The 26,895-nt window shown below is 43.7% G+C and overlaps 1 protein-coding gene across 1 annotated transcript; it reads right to left on the reverse strand.

The window, feature by feature from the left end:
• Window positions 1-138: 138 nt before the first annotated feature.
• On the reverse strand, window positions 139-22,851 carry LOC114767277 (periphilin-1). The gene is made up of 11 exons (XM_028958892.1): window positions 22,675-22,851; window positions 21,967-22,045; window positions 20,787-20,848; window positions 20,462-20,662; window positions 19,812-19,879; window positions 14,291-14,425; window positions 13,590-13,765; window positions 13,263-13,298; window positions 7,968-8,044; window positions 6,918-7,022; window positions 139-634 (listed from the first exon to the last, which is right to left on the reverse strand). Coding segments are annotated over exons 2-11 (1,056 nt in total). The 5' UTR covers window positions 21,968-22,045; window positions 22,675-22,851; the 3' UTR covers window positions 139-439.
• Between the last annotated feature and the right edge of the window lie 4,044 nt (window positions 22,852-26,895).

The raw sequence follows: 26,895 nt of genomic DNA on the forward strand, positions 1-26,895 counted from the left end.
AAAGACTATATGCAATATCTCTAGAAAAGAATAACAAAAATAGTTGGAAAGAATTAACAGTTGACAATGGACATTACTGAAACTGTTCAAGTATTTATTCAATTTAAGAGGAGAATGTAAACAAAAACTATACAAAACCATCTACCGTAGTATTAAACATTGACAAAATGCATCATATTTACACTGTAGAAAGACTGTAAACCTTGCAATACTGTTATCTGCACCTAGAAAAAACCCTATGATATGGCAGCGACTGTCATAATGAGTCATGCCTCGCATTTAAGATTCATGGATTAATGGATTCATGGATTAGTCCTGGACTAATAAAGAATTTTAATTAAGTTCTTCATTCAAAAAACGCCTTTAGTCAATGGCAAATTGACCCGTAGAAATGATCTTCTGACCACTGAGGCCATGCTTCGTGTGTCTGTGATGAAGATCAGGTTGAAGATTCAGGCCGCAGCATCATGTCATCCAGCTCTGTGACAAACTGGCGCAGGCCCTCCAGGCAACGCTCCCGAAGCTCATTCAGATTCTCCTTTAGTGGGGCCTGGAGCTGCTTCTCCAGTCCAGGGTCCTTGGAGACCAGCATCTTTACCACCATTCCAAACGTCTCACAATCCTGGCGGTATAGCTATAAAGGACAGACACAGAAGGCCAAAATCAAGCCTCAGTCTGACCACGAAATTACAAAAATGTCCAATAAAATCATGCATACTTCACACAAAACCAGGAACATCATTGAGCAAAGTATTAAACAAAGAGGGCTGAGACGATACACTGGTTGAACGTGTGACATTCTCCATCCACAAATCCTTTCACTGGAATGTTTCAGACGGATGCGAAAAAAAAACATTCTCCCCCCGGTGACACTGACCTCCACTGCGCCCGGTGCTCGGCAGTAAATTTAATGAGCCCACAGTTTGAACAAAGAGTGCGCAGCATGCAACAGGTGTGTGGGGGTGATAAATAAAAGACAGAGAAGGTGTTGGGCCAAGCCCAGTTACAGAGCGGCTGGACCATTTCACACCATGCCTTTAAAGTCCTGCACACACAGCTCTGCTGTTTTACTGCTGCACACAAAACCTGAACGTTAAAGGGCCTTTTGAAAGTCTCTGCGAGACTTTCCCAGGTGTAAACCCAGGGGCCACTCTGTCACCTGAGGGCGAGGTGGCCCTCTATTTGATCCTTGCTGTAGGCCTGGCCTGGCCTGGAGTTCACACAGGCTCATGAACATCAGGGATCAAACCCGAATGGGCCGCTGTACTTAATGAAGCACACAGAGCTGATGGGAGCCAAACAGAGGTTCAAGGTGCTTGAATTACTGCACAATACACAACAGCCTGACACTTCATATTTTTACCCAGATTTACTATATATTGGCAATATTTGACTAATCCAATCAGTGCACACCTAAATACCTACACATTTATATACACAGAGGTCATGTCAATAATTTTTTTTAAATGAACTTACACTACTAAATCCACAAGAACTGCACTTTTATAAACAGGGCTCTTACTTGGAAGCTACATTATGCATCACGCCACTATATCGATATATAAGAAAGTGAAAGTGAAGTGATTGTCATTTTAAAACACAGCAGCACATTTTTTTTAATTCATTCATAAATTAATTTTATTTTAAATTACAATGCTAGGCATTGGTGGCCTAATGAGTAAGGAAGCGTGCTCCTAACCAAAGGGTTTGTGGGTTCAAATTCAAGGGCCTCCGACTGCCTACGACTTTCGTCCTCACACACTGCTGCGCGGGCGCCTGTCATGGCAGCCCACTGTTCACTAAGGGTGATATGTTAAAAGAAGAGGATACAATTTGTTGTGTGCACTGTGTGCTGTGCTTGCTGTGCTTCACAATGACAATTCATGCTGAGGACAATCCTAACAAGTCCTGATATAAAAATCATCAAGATGAGAAGAATGCACTTTTCTGTGCGCGAAAAGGTCTTTTTATAGCCGGAGACCCACTTCTCCAATGCAGCAGTTTAATCGCTCCTGGCTTCCTGGCAGGTAGAAGTGTGTCATGTTAAGACCCTGGAGCCATTTTTGGAATCTGGGCTGTGCTCTTTTTTTATCTCCATAGGCGGAAAAGTCTAAATTCAGAGCTTTATCCAATATTCCCCTGGCGAGTGATGTGGGGGGGGGCCAATTCAGACAACTTGCGTTGCTTATCTTGGGGCGAGCTCAGCATTTATCTTGGAGCTCCGTACACAAATCAGGACAAAAGAAACAGCAAGTGTCAGGCAAAAATGCACGACAATAACAATTCCTCACGAGCGCGAGGCCCGTCAGATCACCCACGCGCTCGCAGAGGAACAGGAAGCAGAGCAGGGGCCAGGTCCCATCACACCCTGCACGGGGTTCAGGAAGGGGGCTCAGCATGAAGCGGCTGCAGTCTCCCTCGGACAGATGGGCAGATGAGACGCCGCTTCACCAGGGGACGGGGTCCTCCGCCGCCGCACACGCTGTTAAACCTCTGAGGGGATCTTTGGGAACGGCCAAGTAATTCAATACCCAGAAAAGGTCAGGGGAAAAGGAGGCGGAGAGGCAACAGCGGAGTCCGCTACGAACAATGGCAAGACAAGCAGAGGCTGTGTGACAAAGATGTAAAAAAAAAAAAAAAAAAAAAAAAAAAATTTCAAGCAGTAAAACGGTTCCCCAAATCGAACGTGTTTTTTCTTTTCGCTGCCCTGCCCTGTCTCGACTCCAGCTTCAGCTCTTATCCTGCTCCTCCCTCAGCTGTCACCCGCCTAAATAGCGGAGCTGCTGGAGGACAGCGGGCGGGAACACAAGGTAAGTGAAATTGCACAGACGACTGACACAATAAACAGCCGTCGGCCTTTTCTGGTGCGGTTGCTATGTTCAGATAAACAAGCGAGAGACGCGGGCGCATGACTTCTGGTAAAAACGGACGTTTTGGGAGCTCCCCTCCTACAACGTCCGGAGAAGGCAGCTCTTGCGCCGTCCGCCAGCAGGACACATTCTGAATTTGCCCAGGAACCGGCACCTAAACATTTATATACAGAAACGTGAAAGCAAAGTGGTTGTCATTGTGAAACACTGCAGCACAGCACACGGTGACACAACGAAATGTGTCCTCTGCTTTTTATCCTCACCCTTGGTGAGCAGTGGGCGGCCATGACAGGCGCCCGGGGAGCAGTATGTGGGGACGGTGCTTTGATCAGTGGCACCTCAGCGTTTTGGGATTGGAACTGGCAACCTTCTAATGTACATTTACATTAACAGCATTTACCAGACGCCCTTATCCAGAGCGACTTACAATCAGTAGTTACAGGGACAGTCCCACCCCTGGAACAACTTAGGGTTAAGTGTCTTGCTCAGGGACACAATGGTAGTTAGTAGGAATGGAACCTGGGTCTTCTGGTTCATAGGCGAGTGTGTTACCCACTCTGCTACTACCACCCCACTGCCCCAGGTCATGTCAATACAATTGCAGTTTTTAAAATGTTATAAACAGCGCTCTTACTTGGAAGCTGCGTTATGCATGCGTATGTTATTCAGATTGTTGACGCATGCAAACTGCATCGATCCAAAGCTTCATGAAAGGCTTCGTACAAGCCTTATGCGGTAGGTGTGGGAATCTCTTGGCACCTCATGCAATGCCACAATAAAATTATTATTTTAGGGGCTTTTTTTTTTCTTTTTCTACGACCACATGTACAACAAATAGTAGAAACGGCATAATCGTGGCATATATGCCTGTATCAGCATATTTGCAGTAATATAATACAGAACATTCAGGAAATTCTAGCCAGCAGTTAATGTGCAATAAACAATGTCATAATTCAGACCAAAATGCAAAACAATTTGCTGAACTGAAATTAAAAACAGCTTTCATACCAAAATATAGAATTCTGTAACAGCAGCTCTCAGCCAAAAACAACGGCTGGTGCTCTGTAACACGGTCGGACTTGCTGCACAGCCACAGAGCGCCTGGCCACCACACTTCTGCACTTCAGAGGGCTGTCGACTAACATTTGGAAGATTTAATTTTTAAAAATGTAAAAAAAAAAAAAAAAAAAAGGATCAGTTCAGAATGCAGATGCACCCCACACCCTTATAAGCTGCAGCAAAGACAATTCATTACTTTCACACCGTATATAACAGTAAGGAGTAAATAGGGGCAGTAGTGGCCTAGCAGTTAAGCGGTTAAGTCCCACTACACTGCTCCCCTTGCGCCTGTCATGGCTGCCCACTGCTCACTCAGGGTGATGGGTTAAATGCAGAGGACAAGTTTCACTGTGTGCACCGTGTGCTGTGCTGCTGTGTATCACAAGTGACAATCACTTCACTTTCTTTCTTTCTTAAATGGCTTACAAAGACCAGATCTCGCTGTCTCAAATTCCAAACGATGCTAACGTCTACTCGGCCAAACTGGCCACGTAACACCTTTCTGCCACCGACCGTTCGGCTCGACGCCGTTACGTGGTGGAAGCTTGACTCTGGCCACTCCGAACTTTGTTGTTCGTAAAGCGACAGGCCAGTGGGGGCAGACCGGCCAACAGCAAACCTCAGTACCTGATGTCCCCGCAAACTGCATGTCACCGGCCCCACAAAAAAGAAAAGAAAATGGGAGAATGGGAAGTGCCTCGCCCTCGACTGTGCCTATTTATAGATGCGGCATTTACAAAAGTCCTGCGAAGGTCCTCCATCGAACGAGCGACGGGCTGTCGGAGCGGCTCTGGCTGCGCTCACCAAAACAGGAAGGCTGCGTTTGACCCGTGTGCGCTCTTTGTTTTGCAAGGCGGGGCCCTGCGCCCGGTCGGCTCCCCAGCCAAGGGAGCTGGGGACTGATTTCTGGGCCCAATAGCAGAGGGCCACACAAGGAGGGGCAGGCGTGACGGGCCCACACCGGTACAGACAGGGGACCACGGGCATACGTGGAGAATAAATGGTCTGTAAAGGATTATAAATACGGCTAACAGTCAGCGCGGGGTGCTGTGGTAGCAGGGGAAGTAGGGGTGATTAGTACGAAGCTGGGACACATTAGGAGGTATTAAAAGGGGCATTTAATCACTCGAGCTGCAAAGCGGACCTCTCAATAGCAGGGCTAATAGCCAGAGCGCCTGCGTTGTGGCCAGGCTGATTGAAATGATGAATGGGGGACGTCGGTAATCACTCCCAGCAACTCGCGTCACCAGATTATTTATTTCCATTCACAAACAGCAGCATTTAGGCCAGTCCTCAACACCATCGCATTTAAAGGTGCAGGGGGGTAAACAAAAGCATCCAGAAGTCTGTAGACCATGCACTTATCTTTGTGGCTGCATGGAGGACTGTGTGTGTGTGTGTGTCTGTGTGCTCGCTCATATGAGGCCTCAATAGGAATTAACTCATGTCAACCATGGAAAGAGGAAATAGGCGAGATGTCTGACAATCAGGCACTTCCTGAAATCTAGAGCTGTAATAGAGAGTGGAACATCACAGAGACATGAATACGTCACCAGAATCCTTCAGGTCACCTTTAAAGAACATGATAAACTTCAAACTTCAGGGAAAAAAAAACAGTCTAATGCATTCTTCACGTGACATTTACAGGCCGGTCTCGATTGTTCTACGCACTTGATGGGATTTGAGGTCGACGCCGAGTCTCAGAGCAGGGAGGGGTTCTATGGCATTCTGCCGAATTCAGTACATTTTACGTTTCCATTGTTCAGGGCGCCACATTAAAGCGCTGCAGGATCAACACCACAAAGTCCCAGGTTCAAACCCCACTTACTACCATTGTGTCCCTAGGCAAGACACTTAACCCTGAGTGTCTCCAGGGGGACTGTCCCTGTAACTACCAATTGTAAGTCTTGATAATGGCGTCTGATAAATGCTGAAAATGTAAATGTGGAGTTCTGAAATTACCACAGCTGCCTGCCGGACCATTAACTGCACCTCCTAATGGCCACAGTAGAGCAACTGCGTGAAGGGTGGGGCTCAAACATGAGCACCCAAGAAGAGACTGGCTGAAGAGGGACAGAGATGTCTGGACCTCAGCACCGCTCAGCTGCCGCGTCCAGCCCTTACATTTCCTGGCTGGTTGCCGTCTGGCAGGGCTTTACGGGCACTAAATGAGCTGTAACCGACGTGCCAAGTGCGGACACCTCGCGCCGCCAGGGCAGAGGTGGGGCAGATGTCAGAATCTGCCGTGTGCCCTCATGCCCTCAGACCACTCCGTCACAGGAGGCAGAACAATGAACAATGTTGTAGTTTGGTTTCCACCTCTCACTACTCCCATAGAAACCTGTGTACCCGTAGTCATTATTTGCCAGACTATTCTACTCATGGGTTGGTTTTGCAGGTGACTTTGTGCACTGGAAAAGAATCTGACCCCCCATAATTCCCCACGACTGACTGTTCTGAGAGCAGAGTGTGTCCTGGATATGATATGAGAACACGGCCTGTGGGATCGGGGTGTAAAGAGTTCGCCTTCCCCTCATTTAAATGATCCACGTCAAATAGGGCCACACAAAGGGTATAACCAGAGCCAGCATTTAACTTGCTGTGTCTGTGCGTGTGGTTGTGTGTGAGGGTGTGCCAGAGCATGGGTGGCCTGGCAGAGGCCTTCAGGCAAATTCTTACTCCAGTTTAACAGGAGCGGAGGACGGACTCATTGAAAAGTGCTCCCACTTGAACCCAGTAGGCGCAGTAAGCAGAAACACGCCCGCGCCACTGATCCAGCAGCCGTCTCGGAACCCCGGCCCATCTGGCCACTCCATTAGAGAGGTGCTTATGAGTTTCTTCAGGGCAGCGGTCCAACACTGTAACCAGAGAGCGATAAGGCGGCAGGCATTACACCACTTCCTGCCGTTCGTTCCCACACGCCGACCGCACAGCGAGCTGATGGAGAGACGCATTAGTATACGCTGGGATGGCGGCAACTCTCCGAACCTTCTCAATCTCCAGGGCTTTGGCAGCGATAGCTTGAGCTCGTCGTTCTGGGTAGTCATCCAAGACCTTGCTGGGACGTTCCTTAGCGATGCTGTCCTGATCCTCCTGTTAAAAATGTACATTGACATGTTTAATATAAAGACTTATATATTACAATTTGAAGTGCATACTGCCAGTAGTGCAATTAGAACGTACAACAACAGAAACCTGTGGGTCGGTGCAGTGGCCATGACTACTTTGTTGCAATGTGCTCCACCCACAAATTCAAAAGGCTTTCTAAATCTTCCTGGAAACGAAGAAATTGCTATTTCGGTTTATCTGAACTGTGGCTCTGGCTCATCTCTCGCTGCCCACTCACTGCTTCAGGCTGCTCCAATGCTGATTGTGCAGATTGAAGCATTCTTCAGAATGATCCTGTACTGGAACATTTTATTCCATGTTCCTTTGATCTCTTTTTATAATATTTTGTTCTCCAGCCTGAGAATTAGAATCATTGCTTGAGATGGTAGCACCATATTTTTATAGTCTGGAATCAGTTTGCACCCATCCAATCTAGGGCTCAGGCAAAAGAAGTTCGTTCAGCTCGAATTATTCAATTATAAAGTAGTTTTTTTTCTGAATTTTTATGAGAGGGGAGTAAAGTTGTTCAAACGTAATATGAATATTTTAATTGCCACTGTCAAACAATTATGTTGAAGTAGTGAACTATAAGAATGGCTGGGTCTTTGTTTCGCTCTCTGTTTTTATAATTATCTAATTGCACAATGTGCATATAATTTTGACTTCTGAGAAGTGAGGAGTGCTTTTTTGAGTTAGGCTCAGAAACATTAAAATACATTACTTAAATTGTTTTGTTCATTTTTAATCTATTTATTTATTAATAAATAAATAGTATGTGAGTATATTTTTATTGTGACTATTAAAAACGAACAATTTCCACTGTTCACAGTGCCACATTAAAAGGTTTGAGAAAGGACAGAGAATTTTTAAGGTGATTTTTAATGTGCGAGAGGTAGAAGTAAAAACTGAAGAGGCTGAACAGTATCTCACCTTGGAGGCTGAGACTGAGCTGTGTGGTGAAGAGTCACAAGACGCACTTGCTTTATAAGAAGAAGGTCTCTCCATGTCTTCCAAGATCAACAAGAGGAAAACAGAGAAATCACACACACATAATGCAAAATGACACATATTTACAACAAACCACTATAAACATAGATATTGAAAATAATAACCAGGATTTTACCGGCTGCACAGAGAGCACTGAGACATTTTGACAGGCACGTACTATTGGCTGGATGGATTGAGATCCCATAAAAAGTGTTATGTGAGCAGAAAGAAGACACGTAACTGTTTTCATATGGCCCTCCGGGAAGAGGAATTGTTATGCTGTTGCTAATGTTGGATTAAATATTAAAATCTCTGCAGGGCCAAATTTCTCTAGAAAACACAACAAGCCAAACTGGAAAACTCCCATGGTGGGAGATTCAAACCAAAATTAAATGAAAAACACACTCTGCCCAAAAGCCATGTACTCATTTGTTAAAAAAAAAACACAAAAACATTTCCTTAAATGGACAGAATCTCAATGGGACTTGTATGTAGGCAATGGGACTTGTATCTAAGAATTTAAGAATTTTTCAATTCAGCATCAACATGGAGTTATATTTTTGTTCTGGCTTTTTACAAACCTAATAAGCATATGCATGCCCTTATTTAAGATATTTCAGCATAGATTTCGCTTTTTGCGGTGTGGAAGCTGGAGCTGAACATCCGAAACTCAAAGAAAGGCTTTGTAGTTAAAAAACGAATGAGAGGAAGTCCCAAAAATGTGTGTTTTAGAAGAACTCCACCAACCAGTCATCGCCAATTCAAATCTTTCAGCATTGACACGCTGCCTTAAGTTACCCCAAAGATGGACTGCAGACTGCTGAGACAACACAAACAAAATCAGTCATGCTGCTGGCAAAGCGACGGTTTTCCTGCAATAACAGACAAACAGGCAACCACCGCGGCCAATGTCCCCTCCACCACTCTGTCATCTGCAATTTGACACGAAAACAGATCCCCTTCACAGCAGGGTGAAGGAGGACAGCATTTACATCAGTACTACTTTGTGATCCTTGATCATGTTCTGGGTTGATGGATTGTTGGTGTTTTATAACCAACGATATGGCCAAACATACATAAAGCTCTTTCTATTCCTATGGCAGCCATTCCATGTCCATTATTTGCGGAACGGAACATCAATGCACCTTTTTCAAATTTTTGAGCTGCTGACCAGATCAACCAAATCTCACCAAACAAGGAATGGCTTGAAAACCACTACTGTGCTTTTAAATGAAAAGTTAGTGTTCTTGTTGTATTACTTAATATTAGCTAGCTTTGCATTGTTGTAACATTTATTTTCTGACTTATAACTGTCCTATAACTAATAATGCACTCCAACACTCCTGTGTATAGAGTTTAATAAGAGCCTAACTGTATTTTTTGGCGACATTAAAGTAAAAAAAACTTTAAAACCTGCAATAACTATCAAGGCATGTTCATCTTTCACTTTAACAAACCCTGTTGCAGCACAAAAACGTGACACACTTCCATGGCTAAAAACAGTCAGTCGCCGACAGGGACATTCCAGGAGAGAAAGTCCTTGATTTAGCGCCGAGCATCACTATTTTAGATGACAGGGGTTCCGAACTGTTCTAGAACAGAGACTCGCCCTTAATTTCCATCTTCAGCAGACAATGGCTGAAAAACAAGCAAGATCAAATCTGACCATGGAAGTTGAATTTGGATACTAACCAGATGAAGAGAGGGAAAAAACAGAGCTATGTGGATACTCTTTGTCTTGTTATGTCCATTTGTTAAATGTTTAGGGGATATTTGGGGACTAGGAGCTCCGATCTGCTAAGGGTGAGCAGCTTTCATGGTATTGGTGCCCACATCTGTACATAAGTTTGTTTGTGTGTGTGTGCATGTTTAATACCAATGCTGACAGCCTTGAGGAACACTGGAGGCTGGATAGCTAAACAGAAATAAATAATGCAAATAATGCAGACAGATGCACAGCAGGATATGGTCATGAGTTGTAGATTTCATGTGAAAATGAATAAATGATTGGAGATGACTGAAGGAAGTTACCCAAACATGTCTAATACACTACTAAAATACTGTATTAGAAATTGTAGTTTTTATTATGTACTAGGGCTGGGGGGGAAAATCCATATATACAGTGTGGAAAACTATTTTCCATCTTGTCTATTGTTCTCACTTACAAAGAATGTATGTAAGTTTCATCATAGATACACCTCAACACCACAACTCAAAATCCATAAAATCACAAAATAATGACGTTGCATTGTATTGCATAAAATACGTTTTTGAATAATGGCTCTCACAGAGCTGTTAGTTCATCTTTAAAAGCCCTCCTATTCTCCACTGATTATCTGTATTAATTGTAAACTGTAAACCTGCACAAGGTAAACAGTTTCATGAAAAGCAACAACTGTTTCGCGCAATTTTTAAGAAAAGGAAGAAACTCAAGATGACTGTCAATCCATGCGCCTGGTGGGGTGTCAATGATCACAAGAACAGTGAGGATTCAGCCCAGAACAACACAGGACGACCTGGTCAATGACCTGAAGAGAGCTGAGGCCACAGTCTCAAATTTGTCAAATTAGTTACACACTACGCCGTCATGGACTAAAATCCTGCAGGTCACCCTGCTCAAGACGACAAATGTCCAGGCCTGCCCGGAGTTAACCAAAGACAATCTGGAAGATCAAGAGGAGGCATGGGAGATGGTCATGTGGTCAGATGAAACTAAAATAGAATTTTTTGGTATGAACACATTTACATTTAATTTAGAGCATTTATCAGACACCCTTAACCAGAGCGACTTACAGTCAGTAGTTACAGGGACAGTCCCCCCCCCTGGAGAAACTTAGGGTTAAGTGTCTTGCTCAGGGACACAATGGTAGAAAGTGGGATTTGAACCTGGGTCTTCTGGTTCATAGGCGAGTGTGTTACCCACTAGGCTACTACCACCCCACAGGCTACTACACACCATCCCAACTGTGAAGCATGGGAAAAGAAACACCATGCTGTGGGGCTGCTTTTCTGTCAAGGAGACAAGACAACTGCATCGTACAAAGGAGAGGCTGTATTGCAAGATTTGTATTGCAAGAATCCCGATCCGCCAAGGTGCCACTGAGGTACCACTGAGTAAAGCACAGTCCCCACATACTGCTCCTCAGGCACCTGTCATGGCTGCCCACTGCTCACAACATTTACATTTACACTTATCCAGAGCGACTTACAATCAGTAGTTACAGAGACAGTCCCCCCCTGGAGCAATTTAGGGTTAACTGTCAGAGGTCAGAAGTAAGTGGGATTTGAACCTGTTACCCACTAGGATACCCTTCATCACTAATGGTTATAAGCAAAGAACACATTTCATTGTGTTACTGTGTACTCTGCTTAAGTGTATCACAATGACAATAACTTTTTCACTAGATGTTTTCCAGTTACTATGATATCAAGCTCACAATAATGTATGGATATATTATTGTATCTTGTGATACTTTGTTATTCCCAGCCCTATTATGAACAAATAAGTTCCAGAATAAACGTCACTTTAATGATCCCCTTTGCTGTGCCTTATGAAGTCTTGTCATACACTGGTCTTGTGCAGATACATAGCAGCTGGTGTGTGGTGCCATGTGTTTGTGCACGTGTGGAGGTGGTGTTCTCACACCCAGTGTGCCAGGTCTGTCATGTTGGAGCCAAAAACCGTGATGCCCTACAGGCAGCCTTAAAGGGCCATATGCACCCCCCTTCACGGAAAACAAAAGAGCAGGACACATGGATCAGGATTACCACTGTACCACCAAAAAAACATCTGGAAATTGGGGCATTTCTGCTGCAACAATTCCTGCCTTACATAATCAGAGTGAATTTGTCCACATGAATACTAATATTTTACGACGCCTGGGAAAATAATAATAATAAAAAATAATAATAACAAGATGTCCAGACCTCCTAATCTGGGTCTGTCTTCCTTTATGAAATGCCAGAGGAAAGAAAGTCAAGGAGGCAGAGAGAGAGATTACCCAGAATGCCAGAACATACATATCCATGCATTCCTTATGGCCCGGGATGCTCTTTGTATGCTTTGATGTAGAGGTTAATTAGCACAACAGCCGAGCAAGGAAAAAAAAACGGCGTCTGTTTGCTGGCAGTTTTATTGAGGCTTCAAACGAAGGTGGAACCGGCAGCCCAAACGTGAGGTGGGGGAGATGAGAGGAGGAGAGGAACCCCCTTGCAGTCACATAAAGTGCAGGATGGCTAAAAAGCTGAGAATAATTCAGGCTTATTTTCATCAAAATAGCTCATTTAAAAAAATTATCTACATGCAATCCCATTCAACTTCACTATGGCATTCACTACGGTTTTTAAGATTTAGTGAGAAGATAAAAGAGACTTTTGAGACTTCAAATGTAGCTTCCATGATGAAAGATAGTGCCGGCAATAATCTAGCTGGTAATGAAAATCAGAGCTGGGGTTTAATGAGCCCATCCTGAACTCACAGGTTTTGACATCAGGAAAACGTTTTCTACGTTAAGAGGGCATCTGTCAGCTCCTGCTGATTTCTGACTTGCAGCAAAGGTCAGATCTTGAATCATATGCTGAGACTCCGCCACGGCTCGGCGTGTGTAATTAACATCTAAACGTGTTCCAGCGTAGCCTGGTCTCATTCACACCTGGACATCTGAAACAGATGTCAATTCTATGTGTGGTAAATGGTCATAGTGTGTTTTTTTTTTGTATTTAAGAAACAAAGGAAGCGCTGGGTACTAGAAAAAGGTTCTGACTGTCTATCCACACGCAGACAGTTTCCATCAAAAAGCCTGACCTCCTTCAAAAAACAGGCTGACGGAGCCTTCGTCAGGCCCTGGTCGCGGCGAAGTGCTCCGATTAGTCATGGTCTCTCGGGTTTCCGAGGCCGTGACCGGCCCCGCTGAGCCGCAGGGCTCAAAGCGGTCGGAGCCGGCCCAAGAGTCGGGGGAGAGCGAGGTGAGGCTCCGTCAGGACCAATCCCTCTCACGCTGGGATTCAGTTCAATTCAGAGCATGGAACTGTGGCCATAACTCCAGTAGGAAATCTAATAAGTGCAGGCAAACAAAGTGCTGCTGCATGAGAATGTGGCGATAAAAGCTGAAACACATTTATTTTCAGTGACGGAAGAGCTCAGTTCATCCTCTTTATAGAGGACATGAGAGATTCTGTATACTGGAACTGGTAAAAGTCACTATGTTTACATTAATGGGCTCTTTCTAATGCACTTACCAGACTCTCTTTCTGGACAGTAAGGATCCTCGAACCCTCAAAAAAAAAAAAAGATAGAAATCAAATTAAAGTTTGAAACAAAAAATAAACACTCTTCAAATGCCTGCCTGAAGTATGTACATTAAAAAAAAGATCTCTACCTTTATGATTCAAAACTGTGCTATTGGGATGTATATTAGTCATAAAGAATTTTTTGTATACCTATCCCGTAAAATAACATTAACATTGATCTACATTTTTTACTATATAGAAGTGGTTATAGTCATATAATATGTGTGTGTGTGTGAAAATGTAATCGCCACCAATTGCTGTGGCTTGGGCACCTACTCTTCCTGGGCTGACCCTGGTTGGGGTAGCTTTTACTGCGATCAGGCGAGTAGCTCCTGCTGCTAGTGCTGGAACCAGAGCGGGTGTGGCGTGAGGCGGCAACGTCCCGCTTCACTGGTGAGCGCTCGCGCATCGGGGTTAAAGGTCCTTTTCGCCTCAGTCCCTCGTGTTCATCTCTTGTGGAGGGGACAAAGAACAGCGGCATAAGGTGTCTGGGTGTATGCTCAGCTCTTTCAACTGCATTAATGCACTATATAATGAAAAAGTGAAAGTGAAGTGATTGTCATTGTGATGCACTGCAGCACAGCACATGGTGAGACAACGAAATGTGTCCTCTGCATTTAAACCTCACCCTTAGAGAGCAGCAGGCAGCCATGACAGGCGCCAGGGAGACAATGCTTTGCATGGCTGATCGTGATTCGAACCGGCAACCTTCTGATTACGGGGCCGCTTCCTTATGCATGATGCCTCATAATGCATGATGAATTTCAATTATTGCATTATGGAGATATGTTTTATTGGAAATATATTTTAGACTTTATTGAATGTCGCTTCTAGGAACAATATCTTTACTCTCAATTCTCAAGCAATGTTCACATTTAAAAAAACTGATTCATTGTTAAGGTGCATTAAAGTGTGTGTTCAAATAGTAAAAACATGAACATATTTAAACTAAGTCTACACTGCAGAATGCATCATACGCTCGATCCAGGTTCAGGATGGCCTGCATTAGTGTGTCGTCCCCTCCATTGGGCATAGTGCTGGACATCAACCTGGGTGGCGGTAACTTCTGACCTCGGATATTGGGCTGGCTAGTTGCAGGTCGGTTGCTGTTCCTACAGAAAATATTATCTGTGTTAATTTGCTGCAAGATGCGTGCCAAGCAACATAGGAAAAAATACTAATTGGATTACAGTAATAATTTGGTAAAGTTGTCTAAAATAAAAATGATCTCTCAATCCCCCAATGTAGAAGATTCAAGTAGTAGTTTGTTATTGATAATTTATTACCAAAGTTTTACATTATACTGCAATTTTTTTTTGGATCCCACACCAAGCCAACTTCCATTTCAATCAAAAGTATAATATAAACTCCATTATGACATTTACATTTACAGCATTTATCAGACGCCCTTATCCAGAGCGACTTACAATCAGTATTTACAGGGACAGTCTCCCTGGAGCAACTTAGGGTTAAGTGTCTTGCTCAGGGACACGATGGCAGTAAGTGGGATTCGAACCCGGGTCTTCTGGTTCATAGGCGAGTGTGTTACCCACTAGGCTACTACCAAGAACCCCATGAATATTTCCTGGGTTGGCAGACCTATATTACAAGCCTGTAATAGTGCTGCCATCATCTCGCCATCGATGGCCTACAGCTTGGTTAAGGGCCAACAGAAAAGAGACCTCCACATTTCACTCATACGTTTTAATTAGCCTGCTTATTTTCATGGCGCTCCCATGGCCTTTAAAGTCAACAGTGGAGCCTGTCAGCCCGGCGAATGCCGCCACGCAAAAATGCCCTCCCTGACCCCCGAGTGGTGCAGGGGGAGGGGGACAACCTGACACAGACACTGATCAAGCCTTTCTCAGTGACCCTCTTAGGCCAAGTTTAGAACACCCACATGAGTCCCGACTGAATGGGAATCCACAATTTCTTTTCTTGGAGATCCCAATTCTCCAGCTCACTATGGTTTCCTACAGAAAGTGTAACAGATGTAAGAGAATATTGGACTGAAGTGTTCAGATTAATGAAGGGAGAAAAAAAAAAAACACCATCTACTATAATGGTCAAATGGCTATTTTTTGTCATAGAGCGCGCTTCAATTGTCCGCGCTGGCAATGCCTCCTGCTTTGGACTGGCCGAGTATCTGCTGCTATACGACGTGCCTTAGAGCAGAGCAGAGGTATAAATGAATAAATGGCACCTGGTTTCAGCGACCCCTGCCTGACCTGGAGCCGCAGCCCAAAACAAAGCTCTGGCTTTGCGCTTTAATGACTCCTGGGAAGTTTTGAAGTTGAACAGCCACTGGCTGCCGTTAACTAAAGTCGGCCAATTACAGAGTCCCCCCACACACGCACAGTCTGACCCCCTGCACCCTTTACTCTCACCAGACCACAGGTTTTGGACAAAGGGTCCGTCTCAAATCAAATGAACCAAGTTAGGGGGACAACTAAAAAAGTTCTTTAGCGCTAGCAAATTATGAACCACAAGACAAAAAAAAATGTTGGCAACAGTTAATGAGGTGGTAGTAGGTGTAGGTGGTAATGAGGTGGTAGTAGCCTAGTGGGTAACACACTCGCCTATGAACCAGAAGACCCGGGTTCGAATCCCACTTACTACCATTGTGTCCCCGAGCAAGACACTTAACCCTAAGTTGCTACAGGGGGGACTGTCCCTGTAACTACTGATTGTAAGTCGCTCTGGATAAGGGCGTCTGATGAATGCTGTAAATGTAAATGTAATGAAAAGTGCTTCTAAAAGGACTCTATTCTCAAATTGGATAAATCACCTACTATAAGATGCATTTTGGAGATAATAACACAGTTTCAATGATCGCAGCATCGCAGCAGAAAAAGAAACAGACTTTGCTTCCGGAATATTCTCATTTTCATTATTTCTTTGTTGGACATGGGTTCAATATTTACTCATAATTATTTTTAATCGGCTCGTGGAAAGTTATGTGCCCTCGCCACACTCATCTTGGGGTCCCGGGTCACCGACGGTAGTATATAAGGGAAAGGACGCCAGTTCTGGACAGCATTAGCATGGAGGGAGGCGGCGTGACGAGTTATTTGCAGCGTCTGGAGACAGGTGCTGCCAGGCCAGGTATGTGCGTCCTGTTGAGAGGATCAAACGCAGGGGCGTCCCAAAAGAGAGAAGCACACCGAGCGGGGTCACACACTGTACACGCGCTCCAGCTCAACGCAAACATCAGCAGCCATTCATGCTCAGCATGGTGGACAACTGCTGAACTCATGTGGGGGGGACGTCGGGGAGACCAATCTGGGCCTAATTTCAGAAAAGCTTTTCCAGAACCAGATCTCGAAGGTTCTAAACAATGCCACATAAGCCAAATAAATTTTATGTTAAATATCAATCATTATAATTGGATACTACTAACGGCCCACTTTTGTCTTTCCTCTTTAATCAATTCCTCATTAAACAAGCAATTATGGCTTCAGCCGTCCTCAGAGCAAACCATTAAAGCAGGAGCGGGTTGGTGAGGTGACTTTGATGGTTAGATGGAAGGGACCGGCTACCAACTAGTTGCACCTCAGCCACTTAACGGGGCACCCAGCAAGCTCATTATCTGCGATTCATCATGAGAGGTGGGGAGGGGGGGGTCCCACAAACGCAGCTGCTCAGCCCATTTCAGGCTGCCTGTCTCTCCCAGAAGCCACCGCCACCTCCTGCAGAGAGGCATTATCGCGCCCGTGACTTCCCTCCAAACCGCCATCTGAATCCAGACACTGCAAGTGCCAGCAAGTAAAATAATCTTCTTTAAAGTCTATATGACAAAAAGGCACAAAGAGCTCCTGAATTTAATTCCTAATAAATACAATTATGAATTTACATGCAAAATAGTCAATTGTCCAAAGTAAAAAGATAAAAAAAATGATTTGAAATACGCCGGTTTTAATTGCCCTTGTGAGTGTGCAGCCTGAAGGTCAGACTTCACACATGGCATCTGTGTGCATAGACGGATGGAGGAAGGAGAAAGGGGGTAGAGGGGCAGGAGGGGCACCGGGGTGTAGCTCCACACATCCAAATCAGCACCGCCAGCCAAAGGGTGCCGCTGCGCTTCCTGAGAAAAGCGTATATATATGCAAACTGCTGATAAAAAAAAAAAAAAAAAACACACACACACCTCCACAGGCAGCCTGTCACTCAGTCACAATCACAATAATAATAACTTTAATAAATGATAATAGTAATAATAATTGGTTGACAGGAAGGTAGTCCCTGCAATAAAAAATATATATATAAAAAAACAAGAGGCAGGTGTAGCATCAGCACAGCATAAAGTGAAGTGTTTGTCACTGTCATACACAGCACACGGTGACACAAAACACTCTGCAATTAAGCATCACCCTTAGTGAGCAGTGGGCAGCAGTGTGTGGGGATCTTGCTCAAGGGGACCTCAGTCACAACCTTCTGGTTACAAATCCGCTTCCTTAGCTGCCCTTACACATGGCCTGGCTTTCAAAGGTCAGTCTGAGCCCCGAAACGTGGCCTCGTTACAGTAGAGACACCTTATCCACCCGTGCTTAATTATTCCCCCCGAATATGTGTAAGGTAGAGAGAAAATCGGTGTGTTTGTGGGCGCTACCCCTCGCCGGCCAGGCCTGCTGAGGCCTGTGCGCGTTGCAGACAGTGGTGGCCTTTGTCCGGCAGCCTGGCCGGCGCGAGCTGTCGGGACTCAGGAAAGGAGGTGGAGGAGGGGGATCGGCATGGCCGGGCCGGCGGTGGGGGACCCAGACTGGCTGGACAGGCTGAAAAGGCTGGGGGCGCGGAGTGTCCAACATTCATGTCGGCCCAGTCCAAAGACTGTGATTCCCAATGACAATGCAGAGTAATATATCTCTCCTGAAGCATCAGTCAAAGCCAGCATTAGTTTTTATTCCAGATGCAACACACTAGGGGGGGCTGTTTGTGCATGTTAACCTGAAAAATGATGACAAGTCTTTCTTTCAGGGGAGAGTGAAACTCTCGGAGGCGGACAGAGGCCTGCGGAGGGTGATTTATGGTTTCTGTAAAGCAGAGAAACGCGGCGCACAAAAGAACACACAGAGTTAAAAAAAATTAAATAAAAAAAGTGCCCTCGGAGCGGAGGCGACTCAAAGCCCATTCACACACAGGCTTGTAAAAAGAACTATATCGCCACCTGCTGGCCACATCTGAATTGCATTTTACATGCCCCCTCAACCAACAATCTGCTCCTAAGACTGCCACATGAACAGAGGTGTGAAGATTAGCCAAAACTTTTAATCAAGTATGAGTAACAATTAAGGATGTGGCCCCGTAATCAGAAGGTTCAAATGTGCTAATTTCCTTATAATAATAAGAATAAAAATAATTTGGTAGTAATTAATGGACTATCTGTCTTATATATGCTAATTATTTATGTTAGCATATATTAAATAAAACAGTTAAAAATAATGCTAATGTGCCATGAAAGGCACCCGGGGAGCCGAGTGTGGGGACGTTGCTTTGCTCGGCAAAAATAGAGCACAAAAATGGTTTAAAAATATAACGAGTTGAGTGTTGCCCAATGCAGAGAAATGGCCCTCACTACAGAGTAGAATTTCTTATTCACAAATTTAGTCAAGTAAAAGTCAAATGTATGGCATTGTAAACCTACTCTTAGAAGTACTTTTTTTTTATAAAAAGTTACGCAAGAACATGTAACGGAGTAAATGTAACTCGTTACTACCCACCTCTGCACATGCAGCATTATCCAGAGGGCAAGACTATGATATTGAATAAAACTAAATAAATAATGAATAAAAACAAATAGAAGTAGATATTTCTTATTTACAAGAAATTGCCCAAAGGCCCTAATTAAGCCAATTATTTTATTTATTTTGAGACTTGCACAATAAAGAACATAAGGTTCTATATTAACAAAGTCAAACAGAAATAAACATTTCTGAACACAGTAATAACTCTCTAATAACAGTGATTGATTGCAACTGTTTGGTATTCAGGTCTTTGTGCAATTTGGGATAATTGCAGATTATATTAAAATTGGAGACAATATGGTTGTCATAATAACAATATTGGGCAACTTCAGACCGATAAAACAAAATATAACCATGCTTTGATGCAAAAAAATTACATAATTTAAGTGAATTAACTGCATTTCCACTAAAGTTTGCAGTTAATTTCTTAACAAGACCTTTAAATACAAGTTAAACACCTCAGATCTGCCAAGAGTAATTTCCAGAAACTTGATTTTGCAGGGGTTACCCCACCCACGCAGTGCTATGCTTGGGCCCAGGCCCTGTGTGTCGGCTGAAGGAGCTCTTGTCTGAGCCGAGCTTTCCGGGCCTGGCATCAAAACAGTGGACCCATGCAGAGATCTGAATGCCTGCCCACTGGAACAAGCCCACTTTTTTTTTTTAAATCACAGCACCAAAATGTTCTACTGGCTTGGTCACTGAAGGCAGAGGGATTCATGACTTGTATGACAGATGGCCTTTTTTACAGGACGTTTACCTGAATTCAACATGACGTGTAGACTGAGAGCCTTCTCTGGGTCCCCGGTAATACGGATACTGCTCCTCCTGCAAGGACATGCAAACCTGTAGCTCAAATCCAAATAAACTGAAATTCATCTAACACTGACCACGACCCCTGAAAGGCAGCGGTGTGGAGGACCATTATGAAATGTATGGCATCAAGTTGGAGATTGAAACAGGAAGACCAATTGTCATGATAATACCGCGTAATATTCACTTTTTCAGTAATCCTGTCATGCCTGCTAACTGTGAGTATGTAAATGAAAATGAAAGGGATTGTTTTTGTCATTGTGATGCACAGCAAACACAGCGTGCGGTGCTCGGCATTTAACCCATCGCTCTTTTTTTTTGTGAGCAGCGGGCAGCCATGACAGGCGCCCAGGGAGCAGTGTGTGGGGACGGTACCTTGACCAACGGGACCTCAGTGGCACTTTGGCGGTTCGGGATTTAAACTCGCAACCTTTCAATTACGAGTCTGCTTCCTTCCTAAGCCACCACAGTCCCATATGCACAAGACACTGTATAATGAGTCGTTATGAACAACAGCTTTCTTTCCACTTCGACGCGACATCAAGGCACGTTATACAACCCCCCCAAAAAACTAGAAGCGTGATTGCTGAGGTTTACCCGTCTGTAAGGAGGGCCTTTTCTCAGCTCGTTCTCAAAATGCACACCGTCACCATGGAAAGCTCTCTGGTCATCCCCACGGTAACCTCGAGGGCCACTGTAGCGCTGGCCATCGTACTCGCCTTCTCTATCATAGTCTTCCTCTGGCTGCGAAAAGGCAGGCCGTCTGCCCACAAACCTCACAGTTCGCTGATACGGAACCTGAAATACAAGACGGATCTCAAAACACTGTGATGTCTTGGTTTTCGACCAATTGCAGCAGGCCCAGTTCACATGTTCAGAAGGGAGCTGACTGATGCACTGATTCTAATGGTGCCACACTTACCGCTCTCGCAGAAAAGATCTCCTCATACGCCTCCCTGATGCTGCAATCCCGCCTGAAGGCCACTGTTTCAACAAGAAGATAATTAAGGCCCATTTAAGAGTTTCAGACATTTGTTTGAACAAATTAATCCTTTTAACTGGTTACTGGATAAGTAAGCAATACAAACTAATAAATGAAGTAATTAACTAATTTTGTGTATATCAACAGTGTACAAAACAACACAACAGCAAATAAAAATATGATACACACAATATGATATAGAGAGCACCTGGAAAGTATTAACAGTTTTTTTTAAGTATTACATTTTTTCCACATGGAAAATCCAAAATCGATTGAATGCCTTTTTTCTTCAGAACGTGAACGTGGCAAATTTATTAAAGGTCACCTGACATGCGATTTTTGCTTTTATATCGGTCTTATTGTTCCCCTAATACTGTATCTGAAGTCTCTTTTTCCGAAATCCAGCCTTGGTGCAGAATTACAACCATTTTGATCCAGTCCCACAATGAGTAGCTTTAAATGCCAATGAGGAGGAGAGAGGCGGGACGAGGAGGAGAGCGGCCTATAGTTGAGGGGGCATTCGCGCAAATGATGTCATCAACACCATTCAACAAACACAACGTTTGGCGCAGAAAAAAAAGAACAATAATCCATTGTTTCCTTGCATGCTCATTTTCCACCATACAACTGCAATGCTTTGCACGTGTGGAAGCCGAAATAGCAGGACCATAGACAGGCTAGGGGAACTCATATTAATAAATAATCTCACAAAGTGGAATTTTCATGATAGGGGACCTTTAGAAAATAATAATATTTTTTTATTTATTAAAAATATATTAAGTAAAAGATTTTGCTCAGTACTTTGTCAATGCCTCAAGTCTTTTTGAATATGATGACACAAGCTTGGCACACCTATCCTTGGCCAGTTCCTCTTTGCAGCACCTCTCAAGCTCTTTTTAAAATCTCTCTTAAGATCTCACCAGAAATGATCAATTAGATTCAAGTCTGGGTTCTCTGAATACAGTTACACTGTTTTGTCGACAAACCGTGGAGAAGAGTAAAATCGTGATTCTGTCAAGTCTACCTGATGTCACCCAAATCCAACACACAGATCCAACTCAAAGAAGAGACAAGGTGCTCGAAATGAAATGAAAATGAACAGAATGAACCATCACTTAACTGTTAAACCCGTCTTAGGTCCTGGAAATGGTGCTGCCAATGCTGACTCAGAGAGACTTGGCCACTGAGGTACCTTGCATCTGTTTATTCAGGGACAGAAAAAAAATTATATATATATATATATGTGTGTGTGTGTGTGTGTGTGTGTGTGTGTGTGTGTGTGTGTGTACAGTACAGGCCAAAAGTTTGGACACACCTTCATATTCAATGTGTTTTCTTTATTTTCATGACCACATGTGTAGTTATGTACTTAACAAAAAGTGGAGACCTGACCTCCACAGTCACCGGACCTGAACCCAATCCAGATGGTTTGGGGTGAGCTGGACCAACAAGTGCTAAACACCTCTGGGAACTCCTTCAAGACTGTTGGAGAAGCATTTCAGGTGACGACCTCTTGAAGCTCATCGAGAGAATGCCAAGAGTGTGCAAAGCAGTAATCAGAGCAATGAAACTAGAATATAGAACGTGTTTTCAGTTATTTCACATTTTTTTGTTAAGTACATAACTCCACGTGTGTTCTTTCATAGTTTTGATGCCTTCAGTGAGAATCTACCAATGTAAATGGTCATGAAAAACACATTGTGTCCAAACGTTTGGCCTGTACTGTATATATATATATATTTCGTAAAAATTGTATTCACAGCGGCGTCTAACAAAGAACAGCATAGGGGGGAACGTTTACTTTCGTCTGCATGCATTTGTAACTTACATCTAAGAAGCGGGCGGGAGACGTGCGGAGAACGGGCTACGCGACGCCGCTTAGAGTCATTATGTATCCGAAAACTCGCAATGTTTTTCGCGTATTAATATTTAGGAGCTAATGTTGTGTAGCGTTTCTGCCCGGGTCACCGATGAAAACGTTCTTCGCCGATCTCGCTTTCGTCAGTTGACGGACTCACGAGATTTGATACCGCCACCTACTGGGCAGGATGAAGAAGCGGCCGGAGCTGAGATTACCCCAATGGACGAATGAATGGGTTCATCCAGACATCTACTTCTAGTTCTCTCAACGGTATATGATGTACTCATATGTTCTAAGGACTAAGTATTTTTTGTATGTTTTATTGAAATAACATCCCGGTGCCCGTCCTGGGATGGGCTCTGGTGGTCGTGACCATGCTTTGGATTCTGGTCAATCTATATGAACAGTTCTGTTAAAGGTTGTGAACTCCAGTGAATTCCCGAACTGTGTTGTATGATGGCACACACATGTTGATAGAGGTATGGCAACCAGATCTGCCTTCTATCACCCCTCAAGATCATCAATGTGTTTTCACGATTGTTGTTGTTCTTTTTCTTCTAAGGGCTTCAGGATTGTCTGTTGAACGCCCTCTGCAATGTTTTTAAGGTTGTGTTTTTCATTCGAACAGAGCTGGCGATCTTCAAAGAGCACCAGTGCAAGACAGTCATTATATTTCTCTGAATTATGTCATACAGAGAAATATTGACATTATGACAGGTCGACCAAATGATTGTTCAAAGCAAGGGTAAGTAATAAAATATAAGATTTGGTGAAAAAATGTTGGTTAATATTAACAACATAATGTATCAAAACTGATGTTTCAAGCACTTTTACATCTAGACCAGACCCAGGTTCAAAAGCCCACTTACTACCTGAGCAAGACTCTTAACCCTGAGTGTCTCCAGGGGGTCTGTCCCTGTAACCACTCATTTTAGGTCGCTGTGGATAAGTGCCGTAAATGTAAATTAAAACTCAATAAGCCTGATGATGGCCACACGCTGGTGACACAGCAAGCACAGGACATTTCAACTCGCCCACTCAGGAAGAGGAGAGAAAGTCCATCAAGGCAAAAAAAAAAAAAGCAAAAACAGCTCTGTGCAGAAATTAAGAAAATGTATCTCATTTGACTGGCCAGCAGCTCCAAAGCAGCTCCAGCTCATTCATTTACATTTACGGCATTTGGCAGACGCCCTTATCCAGAGCGACTTACAATGTGCTTTCAAGTTACCATTGATGAAGAGATCAATTCCGGGTTCACTAGGACCCCCAACTATGAATACAATCTTTTTATTCACTCTGTTGTTGATTCTGTACACAAGTTCGACAATAAGAAAGTGAGAAGTTAATGCTCATGACCAGAGAGACCACAGACCACAACATGACATGACACAATTTCGCTTCCAAATGTCTGGTGTGGAAATGTCACTGTGGGTTTGTGTTTTTTCCCCTCATTGAAACACTTGGTGAATCTCAAGCATTAATCTGTTTTTTTTTGCACAGGCAAATTACAATGACATGCAGACAATTAAAAAAAAGTTTTATTTCCACTCATGTAAAACTTTGAATGAACACAGTCAACAGTCATCTAGCAGGGACACTTTTGCCACCTGCTCGCAACCCCTGGAGAAGAAAAACTGAACAGAAATACAGATGCCTCAGCTTCAAGGTTCGCCACACTGTTAAGCATAGATTTACTCTGCTCATGCTACTGATACAGATCAAAGGTTGATGCATATTTATAATACAGCCAGTGCGTGACAGGCAAAAAAAATTATAATATTATAAAAATGATTTATAACATGAGACACAGTGGCAGTGTTAATTCAGTGACCTCGATGTCCGGTGTCACTGGCAAGGTCTTGAATTTTGCAGGTAAGAGTCATATATAACCAAAGGCCACAAAATAAAACCCGAAGATCAGTGCAGCCAGATTGTAGTTGAGCGACGTGTTAGAAGCTTTCCTGGACCTTGCCTTGGGCCAAGCTGCACTTCACCTGGAAGAAAAACATTTAACGCCCAGGTCCCCCATGAAGCCTCGGCAGCTCGCCGGTCATGCACCTATTTGGGTTCCCTGATCGCCAAAGATCCCATCGTCTGGCAGCAGCAGCAGGTGCTGAAGAAAACCCAGTAGGTGTAAGAAGAAAGGGTTTCAGGGGCTGTGGCCCTCGTTGTGCCTCTATGACTTCGTCCGTTGGCATGGATGGTGTTTATTGGAACAGAGGTGTCACGCAGAACGTCCTCCAGAGCTGCAGATGCTCAAAAGGCACACGTTTTATAGCCTGTGTGGTTTCGTTTCATTTTTTTCATTCCACTAAATGATTCACAATATTTGACCTGCTTAAAAACAATAAAACAAATGTTAGCTTTTGTTAATTGCATTAATAGAATTTTATATTATTCCTTATTATTTGCCCCCTTATAGCAGTATCAGCCCAGAAATATGTTCGTAAGTAACCCAGACGTTACTTTCCAATGGTTCCTCAATTCGTCACGCAAACCGACTTGAGTTGGTGAGACACAACCATTTATCATTCAGGTAGCTGCCAGATTTGTCTGTGGGTTTCTGTAAGCACGCTGACTTTGTTCATCTGTCAATTTTTAAATGTAACAAAAAAGTTTGCTAAATTGAATTGTAAGACCTTGTTGGGAATGATAGGTGGCAAAGCATGATCTCACTACCAGGTTCATTTCAGACTGGCACTGGACCCTCATCCACACTGGCACAGTGTCATGAAAAATATGAAAAATCCTCCTTAGTTGCAGGTGATCGTGGCTCATGATAGGGTCTATTGGGTTGTTTTAAACCTCTGTGAGCAGTGGGCAGCCATGAAAGGCGCCCGGGGAGCAGTGGGAGCAGTGCTTTGCTCAGTGGCACCTTGGCAGATCGGGATTTGAACCGGCAAAATTAGGGGCCACCACTGCCCCTAAATTAGTGTCAGCTTACACCAACACTCATACAAGACATTAGCAAAACAATATTTTATTGCAGAATAAATAAATGAGGAGAAAGTGCATTAAATTCACTTTACATACATTTCGAATGAGTGACAACTCGGGATTTTCTGCTTATTTATGACAGTCGTGAGGAATGGAACGGTCACTTCACGACAATGGGAGGGCTACTTCAATTGAAAAAAACTAAATCATACAAAATGCCATGTCACATTATTATACTGTATACATGATAATTGTTTCATACAACTATACAATTGTACATATGCATGTATGAACATGAAAGCACTTCTGACTGATTTGTTCATTTTGAACATAGTTATGAAGGAAAAGAGGCCACAGCACAATTCCACAGATCAAGGAAACGGTTGAAAGCCCTCAATCCCAAAATTCTGTTCACCTACTCACAGGATCCAATTTGAGCTAGATTTAATTGAAAAGAAACATATCAAAGAAGAACATCCAAGTCAGAAGTAAGAATACCATTAGAAAATTTGAGGATATTTCAGTGTTTTCAGTATACACACCTTTGCAAAATAATGGCTCCAAAAGGCAAACAACCCAAGATTTATTATGCTGAAGAAAGTCCCGCACATTGTGAACCTGACCCACCACTGTCTGAACTTCCATTGTGCTGAGAGATGCCATGATGGTCTGATGGAGTCAGTGGAGAAGATGTAGGTGAAATGCAAATTACTGATGCACAAAAGTGTGTTTTTAGGTTGATATTCTGGTTGTGTCAGATGACCACTACAAATGTGCCCAACTGTTGAGGGCATCCAGTTCACCACACGGTACTGCTTTGATTTGGGGTGGGTAGTAGTCTAGTGGTAACACACTTGTCTATGAACCAGAAGACCCAGGTTCAAATCCCGCTTACTGCCATTGTGTCCCTGAGAAAGACACTTAACCCTAAATTGCTCCAGGGGGGACTGTCTCTGTAACTACTTATTGTAATTCGCTCTGGATACGGGCATCTGATAAATGCTGTAAATGTAAATGATTCTCAGGACTGCGCTTCTGACCATCACCTTGCAAATCTTATTTGCCAATGTACCATGCTGATACTTGTAGAGCTCCTGACTGCACCCTTTAGTCCTCATATGGACACGTTTCCCGTGACAGTGCACTCAGACCGTCCTGTTCCAAATAGGCTGCAGATTTGCACTGAGAAAGCCACTGTGCATTTTAATGACAGAATGGGAAATTCTAACAGATCTAAAAAGATTCCTGTGC

This window comes from Denticeps clupeoides, chromosome 17 (assembly GCF_900700375.1).
Source record: "Denticeps clupeoides chromosome 17, fDenClu1.1, whole genome shotgun sequence".
Taxonomy (NCBI): Eukaryota; Metazoa; Chordata; class Actinopteri; order Clupeiformes; family Denticipitidae; genus Denticeps; species Denticeps clupeoides.